The sequence below is a fragment of the Symphalangus syndactylus genome, chromosome 8, assembly GCF_028878055.3.
Source record: "Symphalangus syndactylus isolate Jambi chromosome 8, NHGRI_mSymSyn1-v2.1_pri, whole genome shotgun sequence".
In the NCBI taxonomy this organism is placed as follows: Eukaryota; Metazoa; Chordata; class Mammalia; order Primates; family Hylobatidae; genus Symphalangus; species Symphalangus syndactylus.
The window spans coordinates 48107675-48124991 of NC_072430.2; the positions used below are offsets into that span (position 1 = coordinate 48107675).

A 17317-nucleotide genomic window follows, 5' to 3' on the forward strand; every position below is an offset into this window, starting at 1 on the left:
TTTGGCTGCAGGTGGGTTATCTTGTTTATTCCACTGTGCAACAAATGGAAAAAGCACCTTTGTCAATGGAGGCTTCTCTGGGGAGGTCAGCCAGAGTGGATGGCCTGGATTGTGTGTTGAGCCTTAAACATCAGAATAGAGCACTCTGGCCAGACGTGGTGGCTCATGCCTGTAATCCCAGCACTTTGGGAAGCCAAGGCGGACAAATCACTTGAGACCAGCCTGGCCAGCATAGCAAAACCCCGTCTCTACTAAGAATACAAAAATTAGTCGGGGGTGGTGGAATGCTCCTGTAGTCCCAGCAACTCAGGAGGCTGAGGCAAGAGAATCGCTTGAACCTGAGAGGTGGAGGTTGCAGTGAGCTGAGATTGCACCACTGCACTCCAGCCCGGGCAGACTCATCATAAAAACCAACCACATTGCCAGGCACTGTAGCTCATGCCTGTAATCCCAGCATTTTGAGAGGTAGAGGCAGGCAGATTGCCTGAGCTCAGGAGTTCGAGACCAGCCTGACCAATATGGAGAAACCCCATCTCTACTAAAAATACAAAATTAGTCGGGTGTGGTGGCGCATGCCTGTAATCCCAGCTAGTCGGGGGAGGCTAAGGCAGGAGAATAGCTTGAACCCGAGAGATGGAGGTTGCGGTGAGCCAAGATTGTGCCATTGCACTCCTGCCTGGGCAACAAGAGCAAAACTCCATCTCAAAAAAAAAAAACAAAACCCACAACCAACCGCATTTACAGACAACTGTAAAACAGCAAAAAAAATCCTCATCAGTTCAGTTACTGGAGTGCAAGCCCTGTTAGCATTTTGATGTGTTTTGTTTTTAGTCGTTTTTTTCATGTTTGTGTGATTGCTCACATAGTTTTAAACTTGCGGTACATACAGTCTTGAATCCTGCTTTTTTTGGTTAATTATATATAAGCAGTTTTTTTTTTCATAGTAACATAGTTTCAGAACCCATCATTTTGGCTAATATTTCATTAAGTGGATGATGAAGCCTAATATACTTAACCTAATACCTTATTAATATAATTTCTGGCTCTTTGTAATTTTTCTCTCTCAAGGAATACTGGCAAGAACATTTGTATGCTTACAGCCTTTGCTTTATTTAGAATTATTAGTCTTTATTCAGGATGGTGGCCCAGAATTGGGCTAAGGGCTGGTGCTCATCTTAGTTCACCTTGGTGAGTTGCTGTCCGTCAGAGTTGTACCAATCGCCTGCCCACAGTGATGTGCCTTTGTTATTGTACCCGCCAACAGTGGGAATGATCAGAAAAGTACTTCGCACATGTAATAAGTGACAAATATACCTTTTGAAAATTCACAAGGCATGGCAGCATGTGCGTGACCTGTCTAACTGCAGGCCCTTGTGACACAGGTATTGACGTGGGTTCCTCATTGATCCAGCCCCGGGAGAGGCGCACCCGCTGCCCCTCACGGGAAGTCTTGCCAGCTTTTGCCGACTCCCAGATGGCTGATGTCCCCAAGGCCTGTCAGGAGTGTTAACTGTGGTAGGCACAGCTGTCTGCTGTGTGCTTGTTTTAACATGTCATACATTATTATGTGTGTAACTTTGTTAGGAGACTTAGAAAGCTTTCATGTTTTCCCATTGTGAAACCAAAGACCCATTGGGTCTTAATTCAGATTTAGCCTGCTGACATTTTTGGGGGGCCTGTGGGATGTCTTATTTTTATATTGTGGCAGCATTTCAAAACTGAGGGAGTCTACATAAAAAAATCTAGATTTTTTTTTTTTTTTTTCTTGAGACAAGGTCTCACTCTGTCACCCCAGGTTGGACTGTAGTGACACAGTCATGGCTCTCTGTAGCCACCACCTCCCAGGCTCAAGCAATCTTCCTGCCTTAGCCTCCCGAGGAGCTGGGACTACAGGTGTGCACCACCATGCTTGGCTAAATTTTGTTTGATTTTTTTGTAGAGATAAAGTTTCCAGGCTGGTCTCGAACTCCTGGACACAAATGATCCATCCACCTTGGCCTCCCAAAGTGTTGGGATTACAGGCATAAGCCACTACACCCAGCATAAGTTCAGATTTCTGTCTCTTCTTCATTGGAGATGTGGCAGCCAAGGGCCCATGTTCCCATATGAGGCACAGAGGAGCTGCTTCTGCCCTGGGCCACCTCCTGCCGTGATACAGAGGCTGTATTCTAGTTGCCATTGGGTAGCTCTCATGCACCCTGGTACACTTGTATTTCGGGATAGCCATGTTTTCTTCTGGGTAGAAAAACAAAGGATAGCCCAAGAGGCCACTGTTTCAAGAACAATGCATAAGAATACAGGAAGGTGGCGGGGCGTGGTGGCTCATGCCTGTAATCCCAGCACTTTGGGAGGCTGAGGCGGGCAGATCACTTGAGGTCAGGAGTTTGAGACCAGCCTGGCCAACACGGTGAAACCCCGTCTCTACTAAACATACAAAAAAATTAGCCAGGTGTGGTGGTGCTCGCCTGTAATCCCAGCCACTCAGGAGGCTGAGGCAGGAGAATTGCTTGAACCCCTGAGGCAGAGGTTGCAGTGAGCTGAGATCACACCACTGTACTCCAGCCAGGGCGACAGAGCGAGATACATCTCAAATAATAATAATAAAAAAAATACAAGGAGGTGAGGACTAACTTGTCCTACACTTGACCCCTCCTCGTGCCCAGTTTCCTCATCTCTAAAGTGGGGAGAATAATACTTGTCCCACAGTGTCATTGTGATAATTCAACGAGTTAAAGGAGGTAAAGCACTCAGGAGAGGATCTGGCGTGTAGCAAATGGTCAATACGTATTAGCTGCTGCTGTTATTACGATCTGTGGTATATGTGTTTGTCTCCTCCAGATGAGGAACTGAGGGGTGAATTTTGGTTGTCGTAGCTTGGGGTTGGGGGATGTTACCAGCAACTAGGGTGGGGTTCAGGGGTGCTGCTGAACATGCTATGATGCATACAGCAGCTTCCCTGCCCCCACCAAAAAACTTTTCAGACCCCAAATACCAGTAGTACTGAGGTTGAGAAACCTTGCTTAGACCTTGGCATGTGTGACCCTTGGTCTGACTGAACCCTTCTAACAGGTCTAGGCCAGGTGCAGTGGCTCACGCCTGTAACCAGCACTTCAGGAGAATGAGGTGGGAGGATCACTTGAGGCCTGAAGTTTGAGACCAGCCTGGGTAACATAGGGAGACCCAGTCTCCATGAAAAATTAAAAAAAAAAAAGCCGGGTGTATTAGGGTTCTCTAGAGGGACAGAACTAATAGGATAGATGTATATATAAAGGGGAGTTTGTTAAGGAGCACTGACTCACACGATCACAAGGCGAGCTCCCACAGTAGGCCGTCTGCAAGCTGAGGAGCAAGGAAGCCAGTCCGAGTCCCAAAGCTGAAGAACTTGGAGTCTGATGTTTGAGAGCAGGAGACATCCAGCATGGGAGAGAGATGGAGGCTGGGAGACTCAGCCAGTCTAGTCTTTTCACGATCTTCTGCCTACTTTTATTCTAGCTATGCTGGCAGCTGATTAGATGATGCCCACCCAGATCGAGGGTGGGTCTGCCTTTCCCAGTCCACTGATTCAGATGTTAATTTCCTTTGGCAACATCCTTACAGACCCACCCAGGAATAATACTTTGCATCCTTTAACTCAATCAGGTTGACAATCAATATTAAACATCACACTGGGCATGGTAGTGTACACCTTTAGTCCCAGCTACTTGGGAGGCTGAAAAATAAAATCCTCTAAACCAACATTTTCAAGGGCTGCCTTTCAAGGGCTGCCTCAGGCTCTCATAGAGTCAGCATGATAAAGGACCTTACTTAGCTCAGCCAGAGGGGCTGCTTGAATCCCTTCCCCAGTGCCCTTGCCGAGCCCTGCCTTCAGCTGCAGGTAGCATACTGTACAGCCAGCTTGTGGTCTGTTCTTTATTATGTTGAACTCTAATCTTCCCTGAAACTTTCTGTCCTTCATTCTAATAATAGTAGCTCCCATTTTTGGAGCCTTGTGTGTGGGTGATTGGGCTTAGCATTTTCCACGTGCTACTGCAACGATCTTCCCCACCCTGTGAGGCAGGTTCTATTACCATCCCCATTTTACAGATGTGGAGATGGAGGCTTGGAGAAGTCAAGTCACCTGCACAAGGTCACTCACTGGATCCAGGTCCATCTTGCCGTAGAATCCACATTCCTCACCACTCCTCACCACTGGCCTGTTCTGCCTGGTCTGTACCCAGCAAGTTTACTCACTCATTCATGGAAGGATCTTTAGATATTTGCAGTGAATCCCTCAGCCATCTCATCTCTCCTCCTGGTCGTAGAGCCCCAGTTCCCAAAGTTCCCCTCAAAGGGCTGTCTGGTCTGCTTACCATGTGGAATGATCTCTCTTGCCTCTTGGCAACACCTGTCTCTCCCTGGGCTCTGCCTCTGTCTGCCAGGCTGCCCCAGAGGGTCTGCCCATCTTCTGCCAACTCTGCTGATGTTCCATCCACTCAGACTCTCTGTGCCAATGCTGGCTGCAGTCCCCTGGATTTCATCTGGTTGGTGTTTTCATTTCACAGTGACCCATTTTCAGTGACACCCTATGAGATTCAGCTTACCTGTTTGGCCATTGAGAATCTCAGCCTTGGTTCTGCTGTTCCCTTCCAGCACCCACCCACGCCTGTACCTGAAATCCACATCATTCAGGTGGAGCAGAAAGTGTGAGGGGCTGGAGGAGTTGGGAGGTTGGGTTGTGAATATAAGCCAGCCTTGTGGGCTGGGGAAAGCCTCTTACCCTCTCTGGTGTGTATCCTTAGTTGTAAAGTCAAGGTTTGACTTGGATGGTGCCTAACACCTCTTCTAGCTCTAACCTTTTATGAGGTGTGTTAACAGCATAAACTTATAATAATTATACCCTCAATTGTGGTGGCAATAGTAACAATGGATAATTATTGCAGTTGCTATAATTTTTAGTGTTTTAAGTGGACTGTCTCATTGACTCCTCCAATAATCCCCTGGGTAGGTGCTATTACTACCCCCATTTTACAGATGGTGCCTTAAGGCATAACCATGTCAAGTCACTTGTCCAGGGTTTACCACCTGCTAGAAGCTGATAGGCCTGGATTTGCAGTCTTCTTTAGAGTGACTAAATCCTTGCATTCCCATGGATACTTTTCTGCAGAGTGATCCAAGTGAATCCCGTGGTCCTCCTTCTTTAGGGTCTTGTGATTTACCTCTCCCTCCCCCCATGACCAAGGGTATGAAGGATGCTTGATTGTAAAAGCTCATCCCCTAACTCATGCTTCTGGGGTAATCTTCTGTACCCCAGCTCCTTGCAGAGTGTGATTTTCAGACATCCTTTTAGAATCTGAAATTCAGTCAGTGATGATGACGGTAGGAACTACCACTTTGTGCACACTTACTACATTTCAGACACATTGATACTATATTGTCATTATTCACATAAATTAACATTACTATGCTAATATTATTTACTGAATAAGGGTATTCCTCTCAGTCATGCCTGGGAGATGCTATTGTCCCCCATTTTACAGACGTGAAAACTGAGGCTCAAAGAGGCCTGTTGTGGCTAAAGTCACATTGCAGTGTGTCTGAGCTTGGGGGCAGGGAAGGCACGTTCTCAAAAGCTATATTCCTTTCCAACACATTTTAAAGGAAGTATATCAACATGATAGTTGTGAAAGATATGACGAAAAGATGTTAGCGGAATCTGTGAGAGCAAGTCTGTGAGACCTGTACAGAAGGTGGACAATCTGATTCTGTCTCCATGGCCAGCTCCATTGCTCCTGGCCTGGGCTGGGGCCCCTCTGTTGGCACCTGGCGAGGTCCCACTTTGCAACCCTGAACTACAGGGCTGGACAGTTGCACTCTTCACCTCCTCAAACCACCTTTAAACTGGATTAGACGTGGGCAGTGGCTTCGAGGTCAGTGAGAGGCTGAGCAGGGGTCCAGGCTGTTTTGCAGCCCCTCCCTCTGTCGTGGGTCCTCAGAGACTGTGCAGGGCCGGGGCAGGTGGAGTGCAGATAGGGCTGCTGAGAGGGGAACAGGCCATTGCCGCTGCTCTGCGGGAATGTCCCAGCGTGGTCCTTGGTCTCAAGGACTTTTCCTGGGACCTCTCGGCATCCCTGAAGCCATTTCTGGAACGGAGTGTATCCACTGAAGACCTGCCATCCCAGGTCTCCTTTGTCAGGCTGTGAGCCTGAGTATGGCCCAAGGAGGTGACTTGAAGATGGCTCTTGGGGTGAGGGGAGGCCAGATAGGGCAAGACTTGGTCGGGCTGAGGTAGTAACATGGCCCTGTACCCTTTGTGTGAATGCAGCTGGGCCATAAACCTGCTGGGGTAGCACTCCCCACCTTGCCGGGCATCCAGGCTGGAGGTCTTGGGGCTGTGGGTCTCTAGCATGGGCCTTTCCTGTGGCTTTGACCTTTCCGTCCTTGCTGGACCCCTGGAGCACTGCTAAGGAGCAGGTGCCACCCCCTCATACTGGAGCTTGAGCCTCAAGACCAAGGCTGCCCCAGGCTGGAGGGGAGGATGTAGTTGTATGGTGTGCGTTCAGCCATCAGACCTCCTCTGCGGAGGTGCACAAGGCCACTGTCAAAATCCCTGGTTTTCTGCACCCACGCCACAGTTCCAGCCCTCTCCCACGAACGCACCACAGTTCCAGCCCTCTCCCACGAACGCACCACAGTTCCAGCCCTCTCCCACGAACGCACCACAGTTCCAGCCCTCTCCCACGAACGCACCACAGTTCCAGCCCTCTCCCACGAACGCACCACAGTTCCAGCCCTCTCCCACGAACACACCAGCACCGGTTCAAAAAAGAGCTCGCATGTTGTCTTGGAAATAGTACAGTGTGTGGCGGGGTGGGACTTACCACAGGAGAGTTTGGTGGCTGGGGGCAGGGAGAGGATGTGGGGTGGGAGTGCAGAGGAGCAAGAGCAAGTCCTCTGAGACCTGGTCCTGGGAACATTTGCAGGGAGCTAGTCCTCTTCCTCCTCCCCACTGTTCACTGAGTACTTACTAAATGGCAAGTTTTTTACGGGTATTTTTTAGTTAATCTTTTTAACTTTAATGAAGCGCTGTTACTATCCCTGTTTTACTGCGAAGGGAACTGAAGTTTAGGAAGGTTAATCTGAAGGCCACACAGCCAGTAAATAGTGGATCTGAGAACTGAACCCAGCTCTGATGCGTCCTGAAGTGCATGTTGTTGATCACCGGGTCACCCCCACCGTTTCCTCCTCTTGCCTAAACTTTGCGGTGGCTGCTGCTTGTTGGGGAAACTTTCCAGTTTGAGAGGTGCTCAGAGCCCCCTTCAAGGCAATAATCTACGCGGCCTCTGAGGATTGGGGGTTTTAGTAAAGCCACGTTCCAGGGCTTTGTCCAGGAGACCCGAGCAAACGCAGGTGTGTTTTGTTTCCCAGGGCTGAGCCTGGCTTCTCCAGGAAAGGGGGCTGGCTGCTTTCAACGGCGCTTTTCCTCTTTCAAAAGCAGTGTCTTTTTACGACAGCAGCCTCTTCCTCCTTTATCTCATCCCAACCCCCTCTACGACTGGGTAGTAAAAAGTGAGAATTTACAGCCCCCAGCTGGGCCGGCGGGCGCAGGGCAGTGCCTGCTAGGACCACATTGGACCTGAAAACGTCCCTTCGAGTTGCTGGGGCTGACACAGTTCCCCTCAAGGGAATAGAAAACCTTAGGCTGAAGGTTCAGTGCTGGGGTCCTGGGAGTGGGTGCTGGGGATGGCCAAGATGGTGATAAATGAGAAAAGACCACCCACCCCAGTGTCAACACACACTCAAGAGTGAACACACAGCTTGAAGACACTGGGCAGACCAGTGTCAGCTGGAAGAGAATGTGCAAAACCAAAATAAATTATATTTGTTTTAAAGAGTTAAAAATCCTTTAATATTTTTCTATCAATAAAAAGAAGTTAAAATAAGGATAAAGGCTAAAGGCCCTCTCATCTCCTGCAGTGCCAGCACCAGAGGAAGGATGCTTGGTACATACGATTCCCTCTCCTGTTGCGTCCTCTTTCCTCCGAGCTGTCTTCTGCGTCCAGAGGGTCCCTAAGAGCACTGTTTGTCCCATCACCCCCTGCCCTGAGAGCATTCAGCCTCACCCACAAGGTGCAGTTGGATCTCCCAGGACCCTCTCAGCTTTGTATCCAGTTCCCCACTTGTTCCTTCACCTGGCTGCCCAATTCTTATGTCCACTAGAATGTCTGCTGCACAGAGGCAGGGACTTTTGCTGTTTAGTTCACTGCTGTGTCCCTGACTCTGTGCCCTGGGTCTCTGGGATATAAAGGTGAACATTGAGTTTCTACCTCCAGGAGCTCCCAGGCTGGGGGTGTGGAGCTGACAAGTGGCTAGGCATAATGGGTGGATGCAGGGTGCTGTGAGTGTGTCTCCTGCCCAGACATAGCAGGTGGCTATCAGGAAGGCTCCCTGGAGGACGTGATATCTCTACCCAGTCTTGAAAGATGAGTGAGTTAAGCAAGATAGAGAGGACATTGGAAGTCAGTGTATGTCCCCTGTTCCCTGTCCATCTGTGTGCCAGTCTTCCCAAAGCTCTGGGATAGCACAATACTCCATTTCTCTTCATCATGGGAGTAGGCTGGCCTGCAGAGTGGAGGTATGTTTGCAGGGAGAGAGAGGTATTCCGTATTGGTAAGTTACTAGTGAGACATGATTGAAAAATTAAACCCAAAGTTACAGGGTATCATAAGGCTGTCTCTTTCTCCCTGCCTGTGTGGAGTGATAGCTTCTGTCCCCCGTTCCCTTCTTGCTCATAGGCTCTTCAACTTTTGCTCCTAAATCTAAGCAGCTATTTCTTTTCCCCTGATACTCGCTGGTGTGATGTTCTTCCCCCTTCCTGTCCACTCATTGCCACTTCAGCTTTGGAGTTCCCCAGGGCAGGAGGAAGGGGGTGGGGAGTATGAAGCTGTGACCTTTCCCATGAGGAAGAGTATTTCTAGTGTGGCTCCTACTGTCACATGAATGATACACTGCCCACCCTTTGAATTTTGCAGGGCAGGTGGGAAGAGAGCTGAATGGCTCTGGTGTTGGGTGAGCCCCATGTAATTGGTAGTGCCATTTGGTGCAGAGAAGTCTAGAGTTGCCAATGAATGGTTTAGATCTAAAGCAAGTGAGCTCTTCTCTCTGGTTGCCACAGACTGGAGACAGCTGGAGAGAGACACCTGTTTTAGATAGACATGTAAAACTGCGATGCATGCTTTTGTTTCTCATGTTTGTTGAGACACCCTGTTCCTGTTTGAGCCACCAGGTGGTGCTGTTGGCACAGGATGGCTTAGTTGCTGCCTCACCTGATCATGATCTGCTTAATAGAGAAGTAACTATGAAGCTGATGGTCTTTGATTTAACCTCCTTACATTCCCTTTCTGGAACTCCTCATGCTTTTGCAGCTTAAGGTGCCCCTATCCCCACCCAAAGCACACACAGATACACATTGGGGTGCTTACTCTTCTTCTCCCTTATCCTGACACCCTGTATCTGAATTCTGTTCTCAGCGAAACTTATTACTCCTTTCTCTTAGCTGGCTGCCAAGTGAGAAAGGATTTAATATACTAATTTACCCTAAGGTATCAACAGGGCTTAATATGTTCCTTCGGGGTTACTCTGTCTTAAAACTGTGAAGATTGAAATGAAGTCTTATAACTTAAGAGGTAACTTGTAAGAATGGAATTGTGGCATTTTCAAATGTGAGTGGGCATGATGTCTTTGAGAGAGGGCTGGGAGGCGGATGTTAAGGGAATTTGTTGCTTCATCTATCCTGCTTGCTCCCACCCATGTAGCAGGCTCCGTGTAGGGTCCCTTGGCTGCTGCCCTGTGGGTAGCTCAGTGCTTGGTTGATGCAGTGAATGAGACCATGGTGGGGCAACTGTGTTGAGAGGCTCTGCTGAGTAGGTGTCCACCGCCCACCCCCTGGTACCATTAAATGGCTTGTCCAATGAGGGTGACAACACCAGCCCCCTGACCACTTGCCCTTCTTCTCTCTGCCCAGACATTCACGGCATGGTGTAACTCCCACCTCCGGAAGGCGGGGACACAGATCGAGAACATCGAAGAGGACTTCCGGGATGGCCTGAAGCTCATGCTGCTGCTGGAGGTCATCTCAGGTGAGGCGGACCCTGGCCCAGGACGAGATACTGTCTATTGGTGCTGCCTGACACCTTGGCATCTGCTCTGCCCATGAGCGCAGCTGGTTTTGGTCTCTTGAAACAAGTTGGGGATGACATGTATGAATTCATCCTAGGAGTGTGGGTCTGAGTTCTGGTTCTGCTGCCAGCCATCCAGGTGCCTTGGACATCTGTTTCAGCATCCTTGTTTGTTAAAAAAAAAAAAAAAAAAAAAAAAAAGGGAGGGTTTGAAGGAACTGAGGTTCCTTCTCTTCCTCAGTGCCAGGATTCTGTGGCCAAGAATGTTAACCATGGGTCACTTCTCCAAATCTTGTCTCCATTACTACTTATCTACCTGTGTGACCTAGGTGACCTAGGCCATGTGACCTAGGCCATTCCCCAGCCCCTGGTTTTCCCGCAGCTCTACTGGAACACACATCTCATCCTGCTTATGAATGCCTTTCTGCCACCATCCCTTAAAGGGTGGGAGTCCCGTGAGTCTAGCCTTGGTTGATACACTGGGCCGTGTTAGCTACTCTCTTCACCTTGATGCTGGTGAGCCTTAGATCTAATCCCAGCCCAGGCCTCTCCCTCAAGCCACCACTCAAATTCTGAACCTCGCTGGGCATCTCCACCCCAATGTCCCACACAGTCCTCTCAGCATGTCCAAAACTCTGTGCTTGTGACTTCTGCCCTAGCAAACCTCTTTTCCCTCCCAGTCTTCTTCTTCTGCACCCAAGCTGGGATCATAGATAGCTCTTCTTTGCAAGTTGTTACTGATGTTCTGTTCATTCTGATTCCTTCTTCTCAATCTTTCTTTTAACCTCTACTGTTGTGGTGTCAGTGTGGCCTGTGTCATCTCTCACCTAGATGATCCCACAAAGGCCTTTACCCCAGCTCCTCCTGGCAGTCCACCCCTGTCGCTGTAGCCAGAGGGCTCGTCTGACAGTCAGTCCAAATATGGTCACACTGTTCCCTGCTCACAGCCCTCAGCCTGCAGTGCCTCTCCAGGGCTTTGAGCCTGCAGGCCACATTCCTTAGCATAGCTTATGGAATCCTGCATGAGCTGGCACCTGCTTTGTTTTCAACTAACTATTCCCAAAAAGGTATCAGACCTTCGATCCTCTGCCGGTTGAGGGGTGGGGGCAGGGGGAATGTGCAGCTCTCCCCAGATGACATGCACTTTCTGTTTCCTGTGCCTTTGCACAGGCTGTAACTGCCCTTTTTTTTTTAAAAGTAGTTTTTCTACTTTCAGATAAAACCTGTGTGTGTGGTAAAATAATATATAACAAAAAATGTATCATTTTAGCCATTTTAAAGGGTGCAGTTCAGCGCTATTAAGTGCATGCACTGACGGTTATGCAGCCATTAACACCGTCCATCTTCAGGGCTCTTTATCGTCTCAAACTGACACCCTACACCTGTTAAACACTAGCTCCCCGCTCCCCCCGGCCCTCCCCTGATTTGACTACTCTAGGTATACCTTGTATGAGTGGAATCATACAGTATTTCTCCTTTTGCGACACTGGTTTATTTCACTTACTATGTCTTCACGGTTCATCCATGTTGGAGCATGTGCCGCCATCCCTTTCCTTTTTATGGCTGAATCATATTCCATTGTATGTACGACCTACAGCTATAAAATGGCTCCCCACATTTTGTTCATTCTCCTGTCGGTGGACACTTGGATTGTTTCTACCTTTTGGGTATTGTGAATAATGCTGGGACATGGGTGTACAAAATATTTTTTAAATCCCTCTTGCAGTTCTTTTTTTGTATATTCCCCAAAGTGGAACTGCTAGGTCACATGGGAATTCTCTGTTTAATTTTTTGAGGAGCCACCATGCTGTTTTCCTCTGCCTTTATTTATTTATTTATTTATTTATTTATTTATTTATTTTCTTTTTTTCTTTGAGATGGGGTTCCACCATGTTGGCCAGGCTGGTATTGAACTCCTGACCTCAGGTGATCCTCCCACCTCAGCCTCCCAAAGTGCTGGGATTGCAGGTATGAGCCACCATGCCTGGCCTCTAACTGCCTTTTAGAATGTCCCTGCTTCCTACCTCCTCCACTACCCTTCCCCAGTTTTAAACAAACCTGGCCTTACTATTTATCATTCTTCAAAATGCAGCTTGAGGGTGTCCTTCAAGAAAGCTTCACCCTTCGTCTCTCCCCTAATCTGAGTGGACTGTGCCCTGCCGGCACCACCCCCCAACCCGCCCAGATCCCCAGCACCTATAATACCCCATTAATTCCTCTGCTGTGTCTTTTATCACAAAGTGTAATCATTTTCGTTTCGCTTGTTTCCTTCTCTGCTCCACACTGAGCTCCTTGGGGCAGGCCATTTTCTCTCTGTGTCTCAGGTGCTTAGAACAGCACCAGACATGTAGGTGGTGCTCCGGGAACATTAGAACGACTGAGTGCCCAGAGCCGGGCTTGTCCACATGATACCCAGTGTGTTCCTGCTGCATAGGTCTGACCTGTGCCCAGGGGACCTGTGCACTTCTGTGAAGCACGTGTCTCTTTCCCAGGGTTGGGGAAGATCTGTTCTGTGAAATGATCTGTTCTCCCCTGGACAGGAAATGCTGGGATACCTTTTTCTCCTGATCATCGTTGGAGATGGGTAGGGTGCCCCAGGATGAGGAGAAGGAGGGGTATGCTGCCTACAGAGGTTCTCGAAGTGTGGTCCTTGGACTACCCACACCAGAATCGGCAGGATTGCCTGTCAGAATGCAGATTTCCAAACCTTACCCCAGCCCTGCTAATCACAAACTTAGTGAGAGGGGGAAACGGGCTGGACAGCCACAGATTAGCAAGTTTTCCAGGTGATTTTGTGCTGACTGACGTTTGAGAACCACTGGCCCAGGCCTGGGAAGCTTTTTCCATTCTCCCGTGTTTAACCCTTGCCTCCTCCACTGTCCTTTGCAGAAGCCCCCTTCCAGCCAGTGTGCACAGCTGCTGAATGGCTGGGGCGCTCTGCTTAGCTGGACAGGCCCCAAGGGCTGGGGCCGTAGCAGGAGCAGCCTTCCAGGGAGGGACGTGGTGCTGCCTGTATCCATCCTGTGGGGAGGGAGCCTCTGTGCCATCTCCCCCCAGACAGGAAATACTGGGGTACCTTGCTGGGCTGCAGCCAAAGCCTTGGGAGGGCCCCAAGTGGAAAGTCTTGATTTAATTTAAAAAGCAGCTGTGCTTCCCTGGGAGCTGACAGCCAGATCCCATCTGTGGCAGGAAGTCTGTTGTCTTCCAGAAGCTAGCAGGCTGCTGGGAGGCCACCTGGAGAGATGCTGCTCTGACAGGGTGGGCCTGGCCCAGAATCCCCATGGCTGGTCCCTGGAGCCCTCACAGCCAGACTGTCGACCTGCTGGGGAGACAGTGGGGCTGGTCAGGAGATCAGGGCAGGCACAAGGAGCCTGAGTTCCAGGCTCTGCGATGGTGGTTCTCAGCCTTTTGGGGTCCTTGGCCCCTTAGAGACCCTGAAAGCTATATACCCCTTCCCTAGATATGGCTATATGCTGCACTTAGAAAATTCTCAGATCATTTCAGGAGGCCCCTGGATGCTCTTTGTTCTGGAATAAAAGTGCTGTTAATGGGGTATTTGGAGAACCAGCTCCTCTACCTTTATTTTCTCAAAGGTTCTGACCTTGAAACCTGAGCAGCAGAAGCGACTGTGTGGAATCTGGAGGTGGGGGGGTGGAGGGTTGACCTGGAGCTGAGCCCCGGGTGCCCACAGGAGGCAGCATAATAGGACAGGAACTATGGTTCTCAAATGGGGATGGGCTGCTATAGGCAACTCCATTTAAACACCAGGGAAGTCCATAATACTTGAGTGACCTATACCCTCCTCCCAGGGCAAAGGGAAGGCTAGAAGGAGTTCAGGGCCTTTGCATGTTCTGTTCCTTCTTCCTTGATCATCATTCCTTGCTTTGTTTGCCTGGCTGCAAAGACTCAGACCTTTCCTGACCACTCCTCAGTTCATCCTTCCTCTTCCTCCTCCTCTTTTGAAGAGCATGGATCTTTCTTTGTATTTGTTCATTGTACATATTTATTTGTGTTTCTCTATTTAAGGTCTGTCTCTCCTACTGGACTATAATTACATAAAGGCAAGAAACTGTTTTGTTCACCCCCCTATTCCTAGCACCCAGCCAAATCCCTGGCATGCAGTAGGGGCTCGATAAATAAATGTTGAGTGGGTGCAAGCAGGTTTCCACCTGAGAAGTGGAAGAAAGAAGAGGCAGGGTAGATTCTCCCTCTCATTCCCTGCCAGGGTGACATTCTCCAGCCCCTGAGCGGCGTGTGAGCGCACACACACGTGCACACATGCACACGCTCCTGCCTAGCTAAGCTGTGCTTTGGATGAGGGTGTAGTGGTAGTAGCTCTGGCCCCTGGCTCATAGCGTCTCACCTTCCTTTTCCTCCCTCTTCATCCAAACAGGTGAACGCTTGGCCAAGCCAGAGCGAGGCAAGATGAGGGTGCACAAGATCTCCAACGTCAACAAGGCCCTGGATTTCATAGCCAGCAAAGGCGTCAAACTGGTGTCCATCGGAGCCGAAGGTGAGTAAGGCCTACCTCTGGTGGCCCCAAGGAGTCTGATTTTCTTTGTCCCCCTAGTTCTCTTGGCCTTTTTTGTGCTGCCTCCTGGGCCCATGCATCACTTAGGGGCATTGGGCAGTGGGTCCCCAACACCCCCCTCTGGTCGTCTGTGGATGCTTCGTATTGCAACAGCACTTTTCTTCTAGTCTCAGCCCTGCCCAAAACCAAGGACTTAGACCCCCTGTTCCCATGCCCGTACCTGCTTAGCCACATCCTTGCTCTGTGGGGTCCTGTGTGTGTGGCATGCCACCTCCCCATTCCAGAGGCCTGACGGTGTTGCCTGGAGCAGAGGATTTGTGTGTGGGCTGGAAAGGGTATGCAGACACGGGCTGGAAAGGTTATGCACACACAGGCTGGTGGAGGCTGGACGCTGCCCTGAGACTCCCTGGGGCCCTGGGAAGACTGAAGTCCAGAAGCCTCTAGGAACATTTTTAATAGCATTTCCCTGCAGTGTAGCTTCCTAACTCTTTAACTTTTACTGAGAAACACTTATCAAAAAAGCTATTAGCATGTCCTTAATGATTAAAAGAAGGTAGTGCAATTTCTTGTGTGCATGGTGGTGGCTCTGAAAAATTGAGAGTGGGTTGTTTAGGGTGGGCAGAAAATGTTCTGTCCAGGCCCCTTCAGTCCTGTGACCATGGATTTAGCAAGTATTTATGGGACACCTGCTGCGTGATGTCAGAGACCTAAAGATGAACGAATCTCACTCATTCAAGACACACCGTGGCTGTGAGAATGGATTGCTCACTCTGTGGCATATACTTAATCCTCACAACAACCCTATGAGGTAGCTCTAAGAATTAATTATCCTGATTTTGCCATAAGAAAACAGATGCTTAAAGAGATTACGTTACTTCCTCAAGGTTCCGCCATCAGTAAGTGGCAAAGCCAGAACTCAAACGCATGTCTTCGTGACACCACAGAAATGCCCTCAGAGAGTGGCCTTTCCTTGGAGGGGGCAGGGGTCTTGCTCCTGGTAAGTCCATAGGCGCAGATCTCTTCTCTGGTTGAAGCTTACAGTCCCCTGTCTTCTAGAAATGGAGGGCTATTATGTTGATACATCAAATGGAGAACTTTAACACAGGCTCAGCATACTGCAGTGCATGGGGTCGAGTCCGGCTGACTCGGATTTTTGGAAATATTGGAACACAGCACACCCGTGTTAATGTATCATCAGTGGCTTTTGTGCTGCAATGGCAGAGTTGAGTAGTTGCTACAGAGCTTATATGGACCATAGAGCCAGAAACATTTCTTATCAGGCCCTCTACAGAAAAAGTTTGCTCACCTCTGCCTTATCTGGAATTCAGGCCAGTGCCCAAGGTGGTCACGGGAGGTGCCTTATGGATTCCAGCATCTCCCCCACCAGCTGTGAGCCTCTCAAAGGCAGAAACCATGGTTTCTACATCCTGTGGCCGCAGCTCCTAGCAGCATGATGCACACAGTAGGTGCTCAATAAATGTTCAAAGGATTTACATATAGCAGTATACTCTGCTTTGTGATTAGGAAGATGTTCTCTGCCTTATAATAAGAAAAGAACAGTTTGTTTTATTAGGGAGCAATTCAAGACTTGGCAGAAAAAGTTATAACTAAGCAGGCGTGGGAAGCCAAAGAAAGTCACCCAGGTGGTTGGTGCAGGCTCGGATGCCCCCGGGGCAGGGAAGTGTAGAGAATTTGTGAAGTGGTTCAGGGGTCGGTGGCAGGGGTGCGTAGGGACTGTGGCAAGCTGGAGAGTCATGTCCTAAGCGGGATGGGCACCTTGTGGATGTAAGAAGTTGCTGCTGTGTGGATCCAGTGCTGCTAGATCTTCCAGTTTTTCAAAAGAAGCCAGAAATCCAGATTTTTTGAAAAGAAAAATTTGGCAACTAAATTAAAAAAAAAACTTATTTTTTTCTTTAAAGCCTCTACCAAAGGGGAGGAGGGCAGGGAAGGGGAAGGTGGAAGAGAATAACACTCACCGAGTACCAGCTCTGGGTTGCTAGACAGGATGCTTTACATGGGTCATCTCCTGCTACCCTCACGATGGGCTCGTAGGATGGGTATCACGAGCCACGTTTTACAGTTAAGGAAACTGAGGCTCAGGAAAGTTGCTAGAGTGGAAGAGTGTCATCAGTTGAGCCCAGGCTCTGAGCCAGACTGCTTCTATGTGGCAGATCCAGAGTTAGGCTCCAGAGCTGAGGCCTCCCTCTTCCTGTCACTGTCGGCAGTGCTGCCTCCCTGGTCGGGGCCCAGGACAGAACTTTCTTTTCTGGTTTTTTTTTTTTTTTTTTTTTTAGTAGAGATGGGATTTCACTGTGCTAGCCAGGATGGTCTCGATCTCCTGACCTTATGATCTGCCCGCCTCAGCCTCCCAAAGTGTTGAGATTACAGGTGTGAGCCACCGTGCCCGGCCTGAGATCTGAAAACTTCTTCTTTTTTTTTGGAGTCAGAGTCTCACTCTGTTGCCCAGGCTGGAGTGCAGTGGGGTGATCTTGACTCTGCAAGCTCTGCCTCCCAGGTTGACACCATTCTCCTGCCTCAGCCTCCCAAGTAGCTGGGACTACAGGCGCCCGCCACCACGCCCGGCTAATTTTTTTTTAATATTTTTAGTAGAGACGGGGTTTCACCGTGTTAA

General features: G+C 49.3%; 1 protein-coding gene across 20 annotated transcripts in view; it reads left to right on the forward strand.

Moving 5' to 3' along the window:
• The window catches only part of ACTN1 (actinin alpha 1), a 106076-nt gene that overhangs the window by 43760 nt on the left and 44999 nt on the right, over nt 1-17317 (forward strand). For 16 of the 20 annotated variants that reach the window (XM_055289029.2, XM_055289025.2, XM_055289026.2 and 13 more), the window contains exons 2-3: nt 10001-10115; nt 14548-14667. The exons of 1 other annotated variant lie outside the window; for it this stretch is intronic. In XM_055289029.2, coding sequence (XP_055145004.1) covers nt 10001-10115; nt 14548-14667 — 235 coding nt within the window. Of the gene's footprint in view, nt 1-9374; nt 9429-10000; nt 10116-14547; nt 14668-17317 lie in introns of those variants that run through there. 3 more of the 20 variants (XM_063644364.1, XM_063644367.1, XM_063644368.1) reach the window with 1 other exon arrangement.